This window comes from Salvelinus sp. IW2-2015, linkage group LG21, assembly GCF_002910315.2.
Source record: "Salvelinus sp. IW2-2015 linkage group LG21, ASM291031v2, whole genome shotgun sequence".
In the NCBI taxonomy this organism is placed as follows: Eukaryota; Metazoa; Chordata; class Actinopteri; order Salmoniformes; family Salmonidae; genus Salvelinus; species Salvelinus sp. IW2-2015.
In genome coordinates this window covers 4,989,666-5,009,562 of record NC_036861.1, presented here as the reverse complement: position 1 = coordinate 5,009,562, position 19,897 = coordinate 4,989,666, and the positions used below count along the sequence as shown (strand labels likewise).

Genomic DNA, 19,897 nt, shown 5'->3' with positions numbered 1-19,897 from the left:
TAGCATTTACAACCATGTCGTTTTTTCAGGGGGGCGTGCCAAATAGCACCCTATTCCGTATATAGGCATTACTTGACCAGGGCTTTCCCTATATAGGGGCCTATGGGTCTGGTTAAAAGTAACTCATAGGGAATATTGTGCATTTGGGACGCAACCAGAAACAAAGCCTCTCTCACACCAATGACACACCGCCGACACTAGGAATACCCGCGGTTACCATTTTTGTGTCGTGATATGATAGACAAATACCAAGGGTGCCTATATGCAGCTTTCTTTTGTGAGCGTGTGTGTGTGTGTGTGTGTGTGTGTGTGTGTGTGTGTGTGTGTGTAAAAAAAGTATGAAAATGGTCAGTCGCTCTGGATAAGAGTGTCTGATAAATGACTAAAATGTAAATGTGTGTGGGTTTGTGTGTGGACCCCTTTTGTTTGTGTGAGCGAATATTGCTTAGCTTTCCGTTGACATAATCTCTTTGCCAAGCCCTTGGTGAAATCCCAATCCACAGATTGGGATTCCACAGAGAATGCCTTAGAGATGTTTCTTTTTCAGGCATCCGCCATGCATGTCTGATTAGAAAATGATGGGTATTTTGCATCACTGATGTGTGCTCCGGCCAGGGGAAGGGTACAGCCTGCATTGCTATGGGCTGGCAGGACTAGCGGCTCTACTTTTGTTTGTGCGTATGTGTGTGTTAGAGRTTTGACTTACCAGGTTTAGTATCACGATACTCGATACCATCACAAGAAATTGATACCAAAACGATACCACGGCAAAAAAAGAAGGCTTATTAGCCAAAGTCACAGAATGGTACTTGACAGATCGTTTAAGTTCAATACCGTTACATTTAGCATGTTAGATTTTTGAATGTATGCATTKATGAATCAATTATAGAACTATACAATAAATTTGACTTTTACATTTTTTGGGCCATCTAACTACATAACAACATAATGGTAATCATTTATTTGAATGGTAAATCTCTATTGATAAACTGGGCCTATTCACAATACAGGGAAATGCATATTCAGTAGGAGTGTGTGCATGCAAGAGTTATTGATCTTGTTTTGTCTGAATTCATGAGGCTACTGATGAAAAACTGTTTACCTGTTTACCTTCTTTTCGGGATACATTTGTTACTAATTTTATAAAAAAAGCTGGATCCCTTCTAGCCATGACTGCTCGTAGGTGGTGGGCCACAGCAACCTATTGTTACGTGTACGCTGGGAGTTGGGAAGCAAGTTCAGGGAGTGTATTTAATTAATWAATTAACATAGATCAAATTAAGAAACACGAGTAGRGTACAGACATGAAACAACGGAACAGAAACAATGACGCTTAATGACAGAACCAAAGGACCAAAGGTAATCAGGCAGGTGATGGAGTCCAGGTGAGTCTGATGAGGCGCTGGTGCGCGTAACGATGGTGACAGGTGTGCGTAATAATGAGCAGCCTGGTGACCTCGAGCGCCGGAGAGGGAGTATACGTGACAGTACCCCCTCCCTGACGCGCGGCTCCAGCTGCAGGACGCCGACCAGGGGGATGGTCCCGGGGACCAGGAGCGGGCCGGTCACTTCTGCTGAGGCGCAGGAACCTGTCGACCCGGCTGAGGTGCGGGAACCTGACGAGCCGGCTGAGGCGCGGGAACCTGACGAGCCGGCTGAGGCGCGGGAACCTGACGAGCCGGCTGAGGCGCGGGAACCTGACGAGCCGGCTGAGGCGTGGGAACCTGACAGGCTGGCTGAGGAATGGGAGCCTGATGAGCCAGCTGAGGCATGGGAGCCAGACGAACCGGCTGAGGCATGGGAGCCTGCCGAGCCTATCGAGTCTTGTGAACCTGTCGAGCCAGCTGAGGCATGGAAGCTTGACGTGCCGGCTGAGGCATGGAAGCCTGTCGASCCYGCTGAGGCATCCCCGTTTGCTCTGGTAGCGACACCTGGACCCGACATCACCTACACAAACAAAAACAAAAAAACGCTCCCTGATGCTTCCCTTTGGTGAGCCGTTATTCTGTAACGTGTACGCTGGGAGTCGGGAAGCAAGTTCAGGGAGTGTATTTTTAACAAACAAGCAAATAAGCAAAACAAGAAACACGAGCAGCGGACAGACATGAAACAATGGAACAGAAACAATAACACGTAGGGAAAGAACTAAAGGGAGTGACATATATAGGGAAGGTAATCAGGCAGGTGATGGAGTCCAGGTGAGTCTGATGAGGCGCTGGTGCGTGTAACGATGGTGACAGGTGTGCGTAATAATGAGCAGCCTGGTGACCTCGAGTGCCGGAGAGTATACGTGACACKTATATGCTTTCGTTTTTTAGATGATCGACCTCTGTCGAGGGAGGAACTGGTTTTTACATATTGTGTATATTTATTTATTCTGAATACATATGTTTGTTAGCAATGTCAATTCTTAAGAATTTGGAGAAAAAAAGTACGTACTTTTATGTTCGCTAACTGGACAGGCAAACACCGCTGSGTACTAAACTGTAAACAAATCCAAACTTGAGCACTATCCATGGTACTATCTCTGCTGATCATATCTGCCAATCACATTATCCGTATCCAAGGTAGTAGACCGCTAATGACATTTCCAGAGAGATCTCTGTCCGACAAACTGCTATCAGGTCAATTATTTTTATTTCATTATATAAACGTGATACCATCAATGCAAGTTGTAAAATGTCTCTCAGCTTAGAACACAGCAACCATAGTAATGTAGCTAGCATGCTAGTTAGCTAGTTACCACAAGTAGAACAGTTGCTAGCTAGCAGGAACAGGTAGCTCTATCACTAGCTAGCATGTCATTCTGGGACAAGGATGTTTTAGCTATCAGTTTATTCCAAGTAATAATTTAAGACTACGAAAATCTGTWGAACTAGTAGTGTAAATCTAATACAGTCATCAAGGCACAAACCCACTAATTTAATTCATACTGACAAATAAGAAATGCCACATTGTCCCTGACAATAGTTGGAGAAGGATGATTGCAGGTCACCCTGTCTCAGACTGGCAGAATGTTCATTTTCTAGCTCACATACTACATTCCTTTGCCGTGATGATTTATTTMATTAATTCTTGTCTATCACGTTTGACTTTTATTCATTTTTATTTAACCTTTATTTAACTAGGCAAGTCAATTAAGAGCAAATCTAGTCGCTCAAGAGCATCCTTACCTGCCGATCTATAAATTACGTCTCTGTAATCTAGCATGGGTAGGATGGTCATCTGAATAAGGATGGTCACCTGCCTGATTACCTTCCCTATATATGTCACTCCRTTTAGTTCTTTGGCAGCTGGGGTAAAAGTGAAGCGATTACGATAGTCTAGATTTAACCTTAGCCTGCAGCTTGGATATGTGCTGAGAGAAGGACAGTGTACTGTCTAGCCATACTCCCAAGAACTTGTATGAGGTGACTACCTCAAGCTCTAAACCCTCAGAAGTAGTAATTACACTGGTGGGGGGACATTCTTACTACCGTACCACATTACCTTTCTTTTGGAGGTGTTTAGAACAAGGTTAAGGGCAGAGAAAGCTTGTTGGACACAAAGAAAGCTTTGTTGTAAAGTGTTTAACACAAAATCCGGGGAGGGGCCAGCTGAGTATAACACTGTATCATCTGCATATAAATGGATGAGAGAGCTTCCTACTGCCTGAGCTTTGTTGTTGTTGTAAATTGAGAAGAGTGTGGGGCCTAGGATCGAGCCTTGGTGACAGGCAGTGGCTGACACAGCAGATGTTCTGACTTTAAACATTGCCCTCTTTGAGAGAGGTAGTTAGCAAACCAGCCCAAAGACCCCTCAGAGACACCAATACTCCTTAGCCGACCCACAAGAATGGAATGGTCTACCGTATCAAAAGCTTTGGCCATGTCAACAAAAAATAGTAGCACAACATTGCTTAGAATCAAGGGCAGTGGTGACATTATTTACGATCTTTGAGGTTGCAGTGACAAATCCATAACCTTAACGGAAACCAGATTGTATAACAGACAGAATACTATAGACATCAAGAAAGTTTTTCCAACACTTATGATAAACAGGGCAAGATAGAAATTGGTGTATAACAGCTAGGATCAGCTTGATCCCTCCTTTAAATAAAGGATGCACTGTGGCTGCCTTCCAAGCACTGGGAACCTCCCCAGAGAGGAAAGACAGGTTAAAAGGGCGAGAGATAAGATCGGCCACGCTAGGAGCTGCAACCTTAAAGAAGAAAGGATCTAAACTATCTGACACAGAATTTTTTTTTGGGGGGGGGGGTCAAGTTTAAGGAGCTCCTTTAGCACCTCAGACTCAGTGACCGCCTGCAGGGAGAAGCTGTGTAGTGGGGCAGGGGGGAAAGAGGGAGGAGCAGTCGTAATAGAAGGGCTGGGAGATAAGGAAGTGTTGGATAAGCATTTCTCACATGGTCTATTTATCATTTCAGAGTTGAAGAACACCCACTACAGATACATGTGCTTGTTTGAGTATCTTGATTCATTTTTTGTCTCTCAATTTTGTCTCCTATGATCTATTCACCAAGTCCTGCAGTTTGAACTAACCCTCCTGTCACCATTTAGACATTGAGACMACAGTGCATAMGCTTCTGACTGTTGTCYTTTTCTTTGTGGGTTTTGTCTTACACAGTCTAGTGCACTTTAGAGTTGAGGAACTCCAACTACTGATATTGTTTGAGCATCTCAAAGACTAAATTCAATGTAGGATCTAAATATTATTTTAGTATTGTAACATGCAGTGGGGGAGAATTCTACGGTCCCCGTCAGGAGGACCACACAAGCTMTAGATTGCATTCTGCTAAGGCACTTGTCCGGTCAGCTACATTGCAGCTTCAATACGCCTATGGGGCCTGGGAATAAAAATGCTTCTAAACAGAAAGGGGAATACTGAAACATGCGTTGGGGATAGTTCTATAGTATCAATCAGAAGCCCAGGCTTTTGGCATAGGTGGTAAAGCACTGATTTCTGGACTGCAACATTGTAAGATTGTYCCCTCCAAGGCACTTGATATACAGTACATTGATTGGTAGGTTACACTATATTTAAATACTTCAAATACTGCCTGAGACACCTTTGCTATTTGTCTACGTAGTCAATAAAATGGTGAAAACACAAATTGTGATGGTGTTCTTCGTTCAAATGTATATGCATGAAACGTACATTATAGAAAACYTGTCTCAAACTCCGTCATAGTTAGCAGAATAATGAATGATTGGCAAAATGTTGGCACCGTCAACTTTTAGAAAGGTAGTAGGAAAGTTAATKATTTAAACCAGCTATAATCACATCCACTGAACATTTAGTATTTCGAACTCAAACATTCATTTACCAACTGCTTTTTCTATAATCGTACAGACTCTTTATCATTCTCCATACCTTATATTCCAATGCATCCAACGTTACGCATGCCTGTCACGACTTCCACCGAAGGTGGTTCCTCTCCCTGTTCGGGCAGTGCTCGGCGGTRGGCGTCGCGGGCCTACTAGCCATCACCGATKCATGTTTCCTTTTCCGTTTGTTTAGTCTTTGGTTCATTCACACCTGGTTTTCARTRGCTTTAATTTCTGTGTGTATATTTACCCCTGTTTCCCCGRTTAGGTTTGTGCGGGATTATTTTCTTGTTGCTTGTGGAGGCTTTCCTCAGTGTATTTCGCGTGTGGTTATTATAGTAAYSTGCGTTGTGTTRTTGCGCCTTACGGGAGTACTGAKTCCTCACCTGACTCKTCACCTACCTTCAGTGCGTAAACGCAACAATGCCCACCATGATATATGGCAGCTGCAGTTTGAGAATTCCTCTGGTTTAGAAATCAAACTCTGCTTATCTTATTGCAGAGCACGTTGTCCATCTATTTTTAAAGAACATTGTATTGCAAGAAATTCTACAATTAAAAAAAATATAAACGCAACATGCAACAATTTCAAAGATTTTACTGAGTTACAGTTCATAGAAGGAAATCAGTCAATTTAAATAAATCCATTAGGCCCTAATCTATGGATTTCATTTCCTCCTCCTCAGACAGTCCCGCAGGTGAAGAAGCCAGATGTGGAGATCCTGGGCTGGAGTGGTGACATGTGGTCTGTGGTTGTAAGGCCAGTTGAATGTACTGCCAAATTCTATAAAATGATGTTGGGAGGTGGCTTATGGTAGAGAAATGAACATGAACAAATGAACACTTTACATTTTTTTGTTCAGTATACAGTGTATTCAGAAAGTATTCAGACCCCTTGAATTTTTCACATTTTGTTGCATTACAGACTTATTCTAAAATTGATATAATTGTTTTTATTTACTCATCAATCTATACACAATAACCCATAATGCCAAAGCACAAATGTATAAAATAAACTGAAATATCACACTTACGTAAGTATTCAGGCCCTTTACTCAGTAATTTATTGAAGAACCTTTGGCAGCGATTACAGCCTCGATTCTTCTTGGGTATGACACTACAAGCTTGGCACACCTTTATTTGGGGAGTTTTTCCCATTCTTCTCTGCAGTACCTCTCAAGCTCTGTCAGGTTGGATGGGGAGCGTCGCTGCACAGCTATTTTCAGGTCTCTTCAGAGATGTTCGAATGGGCTCTGGCTGGGCCACTCAAGGACATTCAGAGATTTGTTCCGATGCCACTCCTGCATTGTCTTTCCTGTGTGCTTAGGGTCATTGTCCTGTTGGTCCTGAGCGCTCTGGAGCAGATTTTCATCAAGGATCTCTCTGTACTTTGCTCCGTTCATCTTTCCCTCGATCCTGACTAGTCTCCCAGTCCCTGCCGCTGAAAAACAGCCCCACCAGCATGATGCTGCCACCACCATGCTTCACCGTAGGGATGGTGCCAAGTTTCTTCCAGATGTGATGCTTGGCATTCAGGCCAAAGAGTTCACTCTTGGTTTCATCAGACCAGAGAATCTTGTTTCTCATGGTCTGAGTCCTTTTGGTGCTTTTTGGCAAACTCCAAGAGGGCTGTCATGTTCCTTTTACTGAAGAGTGGCTTCCGTCTGGCCATTTTACCATAAGGCCTGATTAGTGGAGTGCTGCAAGGATGGGTGTCCTTCTGGAAGTTTCCCCCATCTCCACAGAGGAACTCTGGAGCACTGTCAGAGTGACCAAGTCCCTTCTTCCACGATTGCTCAGTTTAGCCGGGTGGCCAGCTCCAGGAAGAGTCTTGGTGCTTCCAAATTTCTTCCATTTAAGACTGATGGAGGCCTATCTGATTGAAGCCTTCCCCATATCTGTGCCTCGACACAATCCTGTCTACGGACAACTCCTTCGACCTCACGGCTTGGTTTTTGCTCTGACATGCACTGTCAACTGTGGGACCTTATATAGACAGGTACGTGCCTTAGCAAATCATGTCCAATCAATTGAATTTCCCACAGGCGGACTCCAATCAAGTTGTAGAAACATCTCAAGGATGATCAATGGAAACAGGATGCACCTGAGCTCAATTTTGAGTGTTTTAGCAAAGGGTCTGAAAACTTATGTAAATAAGGTATTTCCGTTCTTTATTTTTAATACATTTGTAAAAATGTCTAAAACCTGTTTTTCGCTTTGTCATTACGGGGTATTTTGTGTAGATTGATGATCATTTATTTKTTTTTAATACATTTTAGAATAAGGCTGTAACGCAACAAAATGTGAAAAAGTCAAGGGGTCTGAATACTTTCCGAATGCACTGTATATGTAGTCTATGCCATATGTATTGGTTAATATGCTTATGCAGCTGTCATTTTTAAACCTCCATTCTAGCGTACATGACACACACATCTTTCTATCACATGCTTTTATTTGGGTTTCCATGCAAAGTATATGATTTAAGGTTTTTTTAAGCCTGCAGCTAGTTACTTGAAATGAGACATATAACCATGCCATGCTAACAAAAATGTAATTCACTGACAAAGAGATAGCTATTGAAACACTAATTTGCATTTACAGTAGCTGGCTAGGCTAGTCAAACTGTAACATTGGATAGCTTTCAACAAATTGGTTAAATGGTCTCTCTTCATATGACCAAAACAATTCGTATTGCATGCTGCATATTTCAAGTACAATCGAAAACAGATACAGTATGTACAGTTGAAGTTTACATACACCTTAGCCAAATACATTTAAACTCAGTTTTTTACAATTCATGACATTTAATCCAAGTAAAGATTCCCTGTCTTAGGTCAGTTAGGATCGCCACTTTATTTTAAGAATGTGAAAAGTCAGAATAATAGTTGAGAGAATGATTTATTTCAGCTTTTATTTCTTTCATCAAAATCCCAGTGGGTCAGAAGTTTACATACACTCAATTAGAATTTGGTAGCATTGCCTTGAAATTGTTTAACTTGGGTCAAACGTTTTGGGTAGCCTTCCACAAGCTTCCCACAATAAGTTGGGTGAATTTTGGCCCATTCCTCCTGACAGAGCTGGTGTAACTGAGTCAGGTTTGTAGGCCTCCTTCTCGCACACGCTTTTTCAGTTGTGCCCACAAATTTTCTATAGGATTGAGGTCAGGGCTTCGTGATGGCCACTCCAATACCTTGACTTCGTTGTCCTTAAGTAATTTTTCCACAACTTTGGAAGTATGCTTGGGGTCATTGTCCATTTGGAAGACCCATTTGTGACCAAGTTTTAACTTCCTGCCTGATGTCTTGAGATGTTGCTTCAATGTATCCACATAATTTTCCTCCCTCATGATGACATCTATTTTGTGAAGCACACCAGTTCCTCCTGCAGCAAAGCACCCCCACAACATGATGCTGCCACCCCCGTGCTTCACGGTTGGGATGGTGTTCTTCGCCCCTTTTTCCTCCAAACATAATAATGGTCATTATGGCCAAACAGTTCTATTTTTGTTACATCAGACCAGAGAACATTTCTCTAAAAAGTACGATCTTTGTCCCCTTGTGCAGTTGCAAAACGTAGTTTGGCTTTTGATGGCGGTTTTGGAGCAGTTGCTTCTTCATTGCTGAGCAGCGTTTCAGGTTATGTTGATATAGGACTCGTTTTACTGTGGATATAGATACTTTTGTACCTGTTTACTCCAGCATCTTCACAAGGTCCTTTGCTGTTGTTCTGGGATTGATTTGCACTTTTCGCACCAAAGTACGTTCATCTCTAGGAGACAGAACGCGTCTCCTTCCTGAGCGGAATGATGGCTGCGTGGTCCCATGGTGTTTCTACTTGCGTACTATTGTTTGTACAGATGAACGTGGTACCTTCAGGCATCTGGAAATTGCTCCCAAGGATGAACCAGACTTGTGGAGGTCTGCAATTTTTTTTCTGAGGTCTTGGCTGATTTTTTTTGATTTTCCCATGATGTCAAGCAAAGAGGCACTGAGTTTGAAGGTAGGCCTTGAAATACATACACAGGTACACCTCCAATTTACTATTATTAGCCTATCAGAAGCTTCTAAAGCCATGACATCATTTTCGGGAATTTTCCAAACTGTTTAAAGGCACAGTCAACTTAGTGTATGTAAACTTCTGACCCACTGGAATTGTGATATAGTGAAATATAAGTGAAATAATCTGTCTGTAAACAATTGTTGGAAAAATGACTTGTGTCATGCACAAAGTAGATGTCCTATCTGACTTGCCAAAACTATAGTTTGTTAACAAGAAATTTGTGGAGTGGTTGTAAAACGAGTTTTAATGACTCCAACCTAAGTGTATGTAAACTTCCGACTTCAACTGTWTTTTATTTCAGTCTTTGGGAGCTAGGTATATCTGTACACTTTCATCAGACAGCAGCTCACGTTTTCACAAGAGGCTGTGTTTACATCGTAGATAGAATCAGGCCATTGGCTGCCCTCATTACGAGGGGTATGTACGGGAGTTTTGATTGGTTCCAAGTTTAGCAGTTTTTAAATTTGCCTGAGCAGATATACTTTTTATGAGAAAATGTGCAAAATTTGAAGGTGCCAACTAATTTTAGAGTCATCATAATAATATTTTACTGTCATATACAAAAAATCTGCTCCTTCCTCAAAGGGGACCGATCAGCGTCACTATTTTCAGCAAAGGCCCACCACCTATCGAGCAAAGATGCCTTGACTGGGAGAGACGTGGTGTGGGAGATGAAGTGGATGAAGTTTTGGCTGACAATCAGCCATGTAAATCAGCAATATTTTGCGTAATGGTTTTCATATCATCACAAACAAGGTAGTAGGGTAGTGAATGGATGTTGGCTTGAGCTGTAGCTAGCAAGGAAAGTTAGCCTACAAAGCTGGAAGCTACCAGTATCATCTTGCATTGTGGTGTTCTAGCTTGTACTGGACATTGTTTTGCGAACAGTAATTAGCAGTTTCAACATTTCTACATGCCGTGTTGCATTATTCAAGTGTGTTAACTTCTGAGCAGCATAAGTGGTGATGCAGCCCAGAGTTCAGTGGTTCCTCATGGCAGGCTAGAGCTAACATTGAGTAAGTGGAGAAGTCGTGGAGCTCTCGCGGTACAAGGACATCGGCTGCGCTGAGAGACAGACTTGATCCTCTCTTAATCAGTACACGTAAGACACATTTACCAAACTGTTTTTCATGTTCTAGTATCAAGAAAGTACAGACGTTTTGGTATTCCGTGCAACACTAGTGTGTGTTTGTGTATCCATCCATCTTGTGTGTGTGTTTGTGCATGTGTATATGTTTGTGTGCGCATGTGTGTGCGTATCAATGCATGCATCTGTGTGTACAGCAGGACTATCACTCGGCCGTGGGGCGTGCCAGGCCTGGAGGATCATGGGAAGCATTGTGAACTCGGGATGATTCAATTAAACACTGTAAATAATTGAGCTAATGGAGAAATTCTAGCCGGCGACCGCATGGGAGAGCTGACATCATGAGGTAAAGTGAAACCATACACCTCCTCCAACCGGAGACATAGCTGTCTGTTTCCAGATCAAAGCACCTGATCTGATTACTCACACACATGCACATGCACACACACACATACACACAGTGGTATATCCCCATCCCAAGTCAAAATAAAAGTAAAAGGACAGTGTACGATCGGTACACTGACTGAAATAGCAGGGTTTATTTCGGGACCTGTACAGAGGGCAGGTCAGGCTCCAGGGATAGAACTCGCTGATCCTCACAAACAACATGAAACCCTAACCTGAAACCCCATATCAATACATGATCATTCACTTTACATAATCTTGATGAAAAGCTTGACATTTTTTGTCTCTTCTCTCATCCAAATGATTTAAGGTCATATAATATATGATATGGCGCCGGAGGAGATGGCTGCCGTTTTACGATCGCGTTACGATTGCGTTATTTGTAACTTATTTTGTACATAATGTTTCTGCCACCGTGTGTTATGACCGAAAAGAGCTTCTAGATATCAGGACAGCGATTACTCACCCCGTACTGGAAGAATACTTTTTCTTTAACGAGTCGAATGGGAAGAATTTACTTCAGATGCCCGACAAGGCCCTCATCCCCGTCATTCGCAGGAGAAAGAGACAGAGATATCGGGATGAAGGTCTGGGTGCCTTGTAAGGATCTGACGGCGAGCAGGTAATCTCCCTTCACCATCAGTKCTATTTGCCAACGTACAATCAATGGAAAATAAAATAGACTATGATCACGTATATCCTACCAARGGGACATTAAAAACTGTAATGTCTTWTGTTTCACCGAGTCGTGGCTGAYRGACYACATGAATAACATACAGCTGGCGGGTTTTAAGCTTTTCGGCAGGATAGAACAGCGGCCTCTGGTAAGACAAGGGGTGGTGGTCTATGTATATTTGTAAACAACAGCTGGTGCACGATATCAACAGCTGGTGCATGATATCTCAAGGTTCTGCTCGCCTGAGGTAGAGTATCTCATGATAAACTGTAGACCACACTATRTACCAAGAGAYTTTTKATCWATATTCTTCGTAGCTGTCTATTTACCACCACAAACCAATGCTGGCACTAAYACCGCACTCTATGAGCTGCATACGGCCTGCATACAGAGGCGGCACTTCTAGTTTCTGGGGACTAGGGGTAGGTAGCTTAGTGGTTAGAGCATTGGGCCAGTAACCGAAAGGTTGCTGGATCGAATCCCCGAGCTGACAAGGTAAAGATATTTTGTTCTGCCCCTGAACAAAGCAGTTAACCCACTGTTCCCCGGTAGGCTGTCATTGTAAATAKGAATTTGTTCTTAATACTGACTTGCCCAGTTAAGTAAAGGTTACATTTTAAAACATTTWAAAAAATGAATYCAGGGAAACTTAAATCCGTTTTGCCTCATTTCTACCAGCATGTTAAATGTGCAACCAGAGGGAAAAAACCTCTAGACCACCTGTACTCCACACACAGAGACGCGTATAAAGCTCTCCCTCACCCTCCATTTGGTAAATCTGACCATAATTCTATCCTCCTGATTCCTGCTTACAAGCAAAAATTAAAGCAAGAAGCACCAGTGACTCGGTCCAWAAGAAAGTGGTCAGATGAAGCAGATGCTAAGCTACAGGACTGTTTTGCTAGCACAGACTGGAATATGTTCCGGGATTCTTCCGATGGCATTGAGGAGTACACCACATCAGTCACTGTCTTTATCAATAAGTGCATCGATGACGTCGTACCCACAGTGACCGTATGTACATACCCCAACCAGAAGCCATGGATTACAGGTAACATCCACACTGATCTAAAGGGTAGAGCTGGGACTCTAACCCGAAAGCATAAAAGAAATCCCGCTATTACCTCCGACGAACCATCAAACAGGCAAAGCGTCAATACAGGACTAAGATTGAATCGTACTACACCGGCTATTACAGACTACAACGGGAAGCACAGTGGTGAGCTGCCCAGTGACACGAGCCTACCAGACGAGCTAAATTACTTCTATGCTCGCTTCGAGGCAAGTAACACTGAAACATACATGAGAGCATCAGRTGTTTTGGATGACTGTGTGATCACGCTCTCCGTAGCCGATGTGAGCAAGACTTTCAAACAGMTCAACATTCACAAGGCCGCAGAGCCAGACGGATTACCAGGACGTGTACTCCAAGCATGCGCTGACCAACTGGCAAGTGTCTTCACTGACATTTTCAACCTGTCCCTGACTGAGTCTGTAATACCAACATGTTTCAAGCAGACCATCATAGTCCCTGTGCCCAAAAACACTAAGGTAACCTGTCTAAATGACTACCGACCCATAGCACTCACGTCTGCATACAGAAAGTGCTTTGAAAGGCTGGTCATGGCTCACATAAACACCATTATCCCAGAAACCCTASACCCATTCCAATTMGCATACCGCTCCAACAGGTCCACAGATGATGCAATCTCTATTGCACTCAACACTGCCCTTTCTCACCTGGACAAAAGGAACACATATGTGAGAATGCTATTCATTGACAACAGCTCAGCATTCAAGAACATAGTGCCCTCAAAGCTCACTAAGCTAAGGTTCCTGGGATTAAACATATCCCTCTGCAACTGGATCCTGGACTTCCTGACGGGCCATCCCCCAYGTGGTAAGGGTAGGTAACAACACATCCGCCARGCTAATCCTCAACAAGGGGGCCTCTCAGGGGTGCGTGCTCAGTCCCCTCCTGTACTCCCTGTTCACGCATGACTGCATGGGCCAGGCACGACTCCAACACCATCATTAAGTTTGCCAATGACACAACAGTGGTAGGCCTGATCACCGACAACAATGAGACAGCCTATAGGGAGGAGGTCAGAGACCTGGCCGTGTGGTGCAAGGACAACAACCTCTCCCTCAATGTGATCAAGACAAAGGAGATGATTGTGGACTACAGAAAAAGGAGGACCGAGCACGCCCTCATTCTCATCGACGGGGCTGTAGAGGAGCAGGTTGAGAGCTTCAAGTTCCTTGTTGTTCACATCACCAACAAACTATCATGGTCCAAACACACTAAGACAGTCGTGAAGAGGGCACGACAAAACCTATTCCCCCTCAGGAGACTGAAAAGATTTGGCATGGGTTCTCAGATCCTCAAAAGGTTTTACAGCTGCACCATCGAGAGCATTCTGACGGGTTGCATCACTGCCTGGTATGGCAAGTGCTCGGCCTCCGACCGCAAGACACTACAGAGGGTAGTGCGTACGGCCCAGTACATCACTGGGGCCAAGCTTCCTGCCATCCAGGACCTCTATTCCAGGTGGTGTCTTAGGAAGGCCCTAAAAATTGTCAAAGACTCCAGCCACCCTAGTCATAGACTGTTCTCTCTGCTACCGCACGGCAAGCGATACCGGCACCCCAAGTCTAGATCCAAAAGTCTTCTTAACAGCTTCTACCCCCAAGCCATAAGACTCCTGAACAGCTAATCAAAGGTCTACCAAGACCCCTCTTTTACTCTGCTGCTACTATCTGTTAATTATCTATGCGTAGTCACTTTAACTCTACCTACATGTACATATTACCTCAATTACCTCGACTAACCGGTGCCCCCTCACATTGACTCTGTACTGGTACCCCCTGTATATAGCCTCGCCATTGTTATTTTACTGCTGCTGTTTAATTATTTGATACTTTTATTTTTTATTTTACTTCTTAAAGCGTTGTTGGTTAAGGGCTTGTAAGTAAGCATTTCATTGTAAGGTTTATACCTGTCGTATTCATGTGACATATAAAATTTGATTTGATTTTTGATATGATATACTTGTAATTATTAAATCCAAATATTTCCCAGAAATCTAAAAGCATTGGATTGATGGAGGCATGGGCTAGAGCAGGTGTATGAAACAAATGTTGCCCTGGGGGCCCACATTCGGTTTTCACTGAGGTCAGGAGGGCCGCATTTAAAATGAATTATATTTCCTTACCGTCAAAAATAATTGTCTATCCATCGCTTTRTGAATTTTTGATGCTCCCTGACTGTCTAGCTTTCATTTTGATGACTGTTAGCAAACTAGACAGAGTGAAGAGTCTATAAAATGTTAGTCCATTATCTTTTCTACCCAGTTTCGAATTGGTTTTAGTCATTTSAATGTCGATTGAAACCCCCGCAAAGTAAAAAAGAAACAGGGTATTTTACTCAAACCAATCCCGGGATAGATTGAATGGSTTTACATTTTTCCAACATACATTCCATCTGAAATGCCCCTTCTTTTGTTTCTCCTCCCCGGACYGCGCACATGTGATGTGGGAAGCGGTGGCCCGGTCATCTGGAATCCACCGAAGCTCCCCTTTAAGTCTGGGGTAACCACCAGAGCCCTCCTTTAATGCGGTGGGAAATCATTGCCATGTGCTAACGGGAGGTCGGAGGGCACGGAAAATGTGAACGCGCTTAAGGCGGCCATGATGAAAGGATAGAGAGATGGTGGAGGGAGGGAGTGATAGGGGTGACTGTCTGAGAACAAGGTATTTTCTGTTTTGTGGAGGGGATGTAAAGTGGAAGGAGAATGCGGTTGGGGGGGGGCAGGGCTTTTCTGGGATGTAGAAGTCAACCAATATTGTGACAGTCAAATGAAAGGTGTCAAGATCAAAAGAGAGGCGGACCAGTCCAATTGTTTTCTTTCTTTCTTCTGCGCACTCACTGGCTGGTGGTGCCCCTTTCAGAAAAGGTCACTGTCCCAACCTTTTAAAGTAGGTCTACCTCCTCGGTATGTACTCCACACCTCTTAAGCTCTCTCTTCTTTTCTTCTCCCACTTTTTCACAGGACTGCCATCACGCTCCCATAAAGCCTCTTTTCTTTTCTTCCCCAATGATCCCGATAAATCCGGGAGGGAGGTTAGGGGGTCAGACGCCGACATTCCTGAGCCCCTGGTTAACCCCTCTATTCTACCCCCCTCCCCCTACCACTTCATTGCTACATATCCCAAGCTATTACACATGTTAGACACATACATTCATTTCTATTGGCCACATATGTAGCCTGATGACCCATTTCTATCGGCCATAGGTGGATGCTATTGCTCACATATCACTCTGAATCGGATCATGTCTCCACTATTCTGAATCATACTTATGGGTACGGGTGCATTGACACGGCTCCGAAATATCCTTTTGCAACCTTATACTACAAAACCAGTGGCGGCGGATTTAGCTATAGGCGACATGGGCAGGTGACATGGGCAGCACGGGTCGCCCGCACAAAAACAATCGAAATGGTGACATTTGCGCAATCGGTTTTTATTTGCTCATTTGCACGTCACGTCAATGATATCATGTCACCGTGTGGGACTGTGGGTCAATTAACCTTGTCGGAGTGGGRGCCCTGATTCTAGAMTGRGAGCTAGGCAGGCTACTGCCTGGGAAGGTCTCCCACTCAGAAGTACGAGATGGGGAGGGGGGCGAGGGTAGGTTGACCTCAGATCTCCCCACTGGAAGCCCGAGGTAGGGGGAGCGGGGGAATCTATCAAATAGCGCACCTCTAACTTTATACAGTACCAATGCAATTAGTAAAATCAGTCACACTACGAAATACTGTGAATATATAGTTTCACAGACATATTGTTGCATTTTTTTCTGGTTTGTGCGAAATCGTTAAGAATAATATAAAACCAATCTGCACACCACCAAGGTGAATTGATTTAGTCTTGACAGTGTGGGGGGATGGGTAATGTATTGATGCTCGAGTGCCAAATTAACACAAATTTGTTTCTATTTGCCTTTGTTACTTCTTTTTGATATTTATCTAATTTTTGTATGTATTTTTATATTTATATAGTTTTAAATGTTATGATGAATTATTTGTATTGTTCCAAATGTCTGAATAGAAATTACAGTTCGTGCAGAATGTTTTTTTTTTTTTGGTGGGGTGGGGGGGGGGGGCGGAAGGGGGGGTTCACCCAGGAAGCCATACAAGCTAGAACCGCCACTGCTACAAACCATGTAAAAGCTTTGCATTCCTGTCACCAGGAAATGGTAAGGTAAACAACATTATATGAACCCAAGCAATATGGCCGCCTCCGTCACTACACAGCCACAACCATGTTTACATTTTTCCCCTGCCACTGATTCCCACAGAAGAAAAATTGCGAAAAACAGTTGCTGGGGAATCCAAACAACAGCTTGGCCTGTGTATCGAGAAAGCCCAGAGGTCCGTCATCATTTCCTGAATAGAGCCCCTCTTTTAACACCCCTCTAGCACTCCTCCCCCTCCTTTCTCCTGGTACAGTGTGCTAAACTAAAGGCAGCGTGTCTGGCTACATCATTGACGACGGGAAACTCTGCTAAAAGCTCACAGACAACCTCATTAATCTCCCCAAATGCTTATCCCAGAGGAGTGCAGAGATTCGCTGCATGTCACTGCACGGTGGGTATCCCATGACGACGCTAAGGCCCGCTCTGGTTTTAAATATTAATCTACTGATCCGTCTGCTTGTTTGTTTGGTTTACCCACCTCCAGGCAGGCTGGGACAAGCCACCTTTTCAACCAGACTGCTACCTGCCAAGCTTCCCGACACACTTCCTCCTCTTGTGCCCAAATTATTTCCTTTGTTTGATGCCTTCGACCTATACTCAGTATTCTCACCACAAAGCAAAGCAAATCTGGCTGCTGACCGAACAACAACAAAAATAATATGTTCAACCGCTAAGACAAAAATAACACCATAGCTATATTATATAGCGACAACACGATAGCTATACTTCAAAGAAGAGCGGGACCTCCAAGGCCAATTGGTATGCTGAGAGAAGAGCCTCCATGTAAATGGATGTCTATCTCTTTCAAAGAGGGTCTAATCATCAGAGGCATCTAAGGCGGAGGCGTCACACTGAGCTGCCATCCCCAGCCATCTGGACAGACAGCGGACGCTGCCAAGGCCTTCCTACGGGCGTGCTTGGCCAGGCAGCCGTGATGGCAGAGAGACGATAAAGCTAGCTAGCTTGCTAACCAGGCTACAGCAGACAGGGACGCTATAGCTAGCTAGCACTACTAACCAGGTGCCGCAGAATAGGGCTGGGGGTAGATGTATGWTGCCACCCAAGAGCAGATCTAGGAACAACTTACCAGGACTCAATCTTTGATCTGACCATAGGAGATGGTTCTCTTAAGCGTAGATCAGTGCTAACGAGAACTCTCTCCCTATAGCTCCTGCAGCTGCAGTATGCTGTTATGGAATAGAGAGCCAGGAAAACAAACAAACGTACACAGATTAACACTGAATGTAGCTTTATAGGTTGAGTTGTGCTTGATGGCAATTCCCCAAGTGTAAGAATATGTATTTTGTACTAAACTGCAGCAATGACAGAAAAGCATCTGCTGTATACAATTAATACAATCCTGTAGAGTTACTTCCAAAGCCTTATTTTGTCCACTCTTAAACTTCCCACTGGGCAAAAACGGGTTGAATCAATGTTGTTTTCACGTCATTTCAATAAAAAAAAGTCATTGTGATGACGTTGAATCAAGATGGAAAACTGATTGGATTTGAAAAAAAAGTAATCAACTTAAGGGAATTTCATTTATTTTTTTTCACCCAACTTTTGTTGATTTCATGTTGAATTCATGTTAGTTGACAACTCAACCAACGTCTGTGCCCAGTGGGTTGTGTGTGTTGATATAAGTTATTCGTAGAATACTACTTTTTTAGTGTCATTCACCCATTACTTCAGCTGAAAGTTATCTTGTTTTGGAAGTGTGTGTGTTTCTCTGAGTGTGGGTGTGTGTTAGTGTTTGAGTGAGCGAGTGTGTTTTTCTGTGTGTGTGGTGGTGCTGTGAAGGTTGTGCTGGAGCAGCAGCTACCCCTATTGACAGCTGAAGGGTGGTGGGCTGTCTGCCGCGGCCCAGCAGCCTCTGCTCTCTCTCACCATGCCAAATAGCTCCCTCTATCTTCCACTCTTTTATCAAATCCCTCTATTCCTCCTTGGCTCCCTAACAGCTCAAACCCTAAACTATATCTCAAGTTCTACAACCAAATGATAATCCWYGAGCTAACTCAGAATGTAGAGGTCATTCTAAAATGCTAAATAGCCTGAAAGCTAACTCTTGGTCCTGGAGCTAACTCGGCTAACATTTGGAGATCAAATGGTAGCCAACTCTCACTGGCCAGAACTCTGTTGCACTCATATCCGTCCAGAGATTCCACTCACCCAGAAGGGTGGAGGGAGAGGGAAGGAAACTGGCTGGACCTGTAGCCAGCCGCCTCCGCCAGCGCTTACTTTCCCCTTACTGACCCCAGAGGGAGGGAGTGGTGATTTCAACATGGAGGACTAGTTGGACCACTGCAGGGAGGGAGACATGGTTCACTTACAGCCGCAGATAAAACCTCCACCGCCTATGCCGATGCCAAGAGCTGAAGAGAGAGCTAGCTAATGGGGTCCGGCGCAACGCCATGCTAACACAAGCGGTCCTCTTTACCTCTCTCTCTCCCTTCCCTCTCTCTCTCACTTTCCATTCCTTTTCAGTCAGCACTCTCTCCCCCATTCAGACAACCCAAACAGAAAAGTCTCTCTCTTCTCCACTTGGCTCAGAGACTTGGCAAGCCTGCCATCCTCCCTCCTCCCTCCATTCCTGGTTCCACTACGTGTTTCTCCCTTGAAAACACATCTAATGACATAGCCTTTGGAATGGGGAGAGCATAGGGTTCATGGAAAATACAGGGTAGGCCTGCCATTTCCAGTTTTATGGGACGTTCCTGGGCCGGGATTCAAAACGTTCTATATTTTATTCCAATATTAAGAGAGGGGATTTTTTTCAGTTCCTGTCTCCTGGCCTGTCTCTCTGCTGCTGGAGCCAGGGCTGCTAAGACACACAGAAAAGCAGCTGCAGCCAGGGTAAAAATAATTACTTCTCTGTTTGTCCCTGCAAGCTTTCCTTCACTGGAGCCCTTGTGCAAATCTCCACTCAAAAACACTTGCTTGGTGTGTGTGTGTGTGCGCGTGTGAGTGTGCATGTGAAGCATCAGTGGGAAAGACTTGTAGTGGTGTGTTTCAGCTGCTCTGAAATAGAAATATATTTTTTAAATCCTGTCATGTTTGAACAGCTTTCTCTTTCTCTCCCTCTTTCT

The 19,897-nt window shown here is 43.9% G+C and overlaps 1 protein-coding gene across 1 annotated transcript; it reads right to left on the bottom strand.

The window, feature by feature from the left end:
• Positions 1–787: 787 nt before the first annotated feature.
• On the bottom strand, positions 788–5,755 carry LOC139022720 (secreted protein C-like). The gene is made up of 2 exons (XM_070433787.1): positions 5,371–5,755; positions 788–2,019 (listed from the first exon to the last, which is right to left on the bottom strand). The coding sequence occupies exon 2, from the start codon at positions 1,942–1,944 to the stop codon at positions 1,279–1,281; it is 666 nt and encodes a 221-aa protein (XP_070289888.1). The 5' UTR covers positions 1,945–2,019; positions 5,371–5,755; the 3' UTR covers positions 788–1,278.
• Between the last annotated feature and the right edge of the window lie 14,142 nt (positions 5,756–19,897).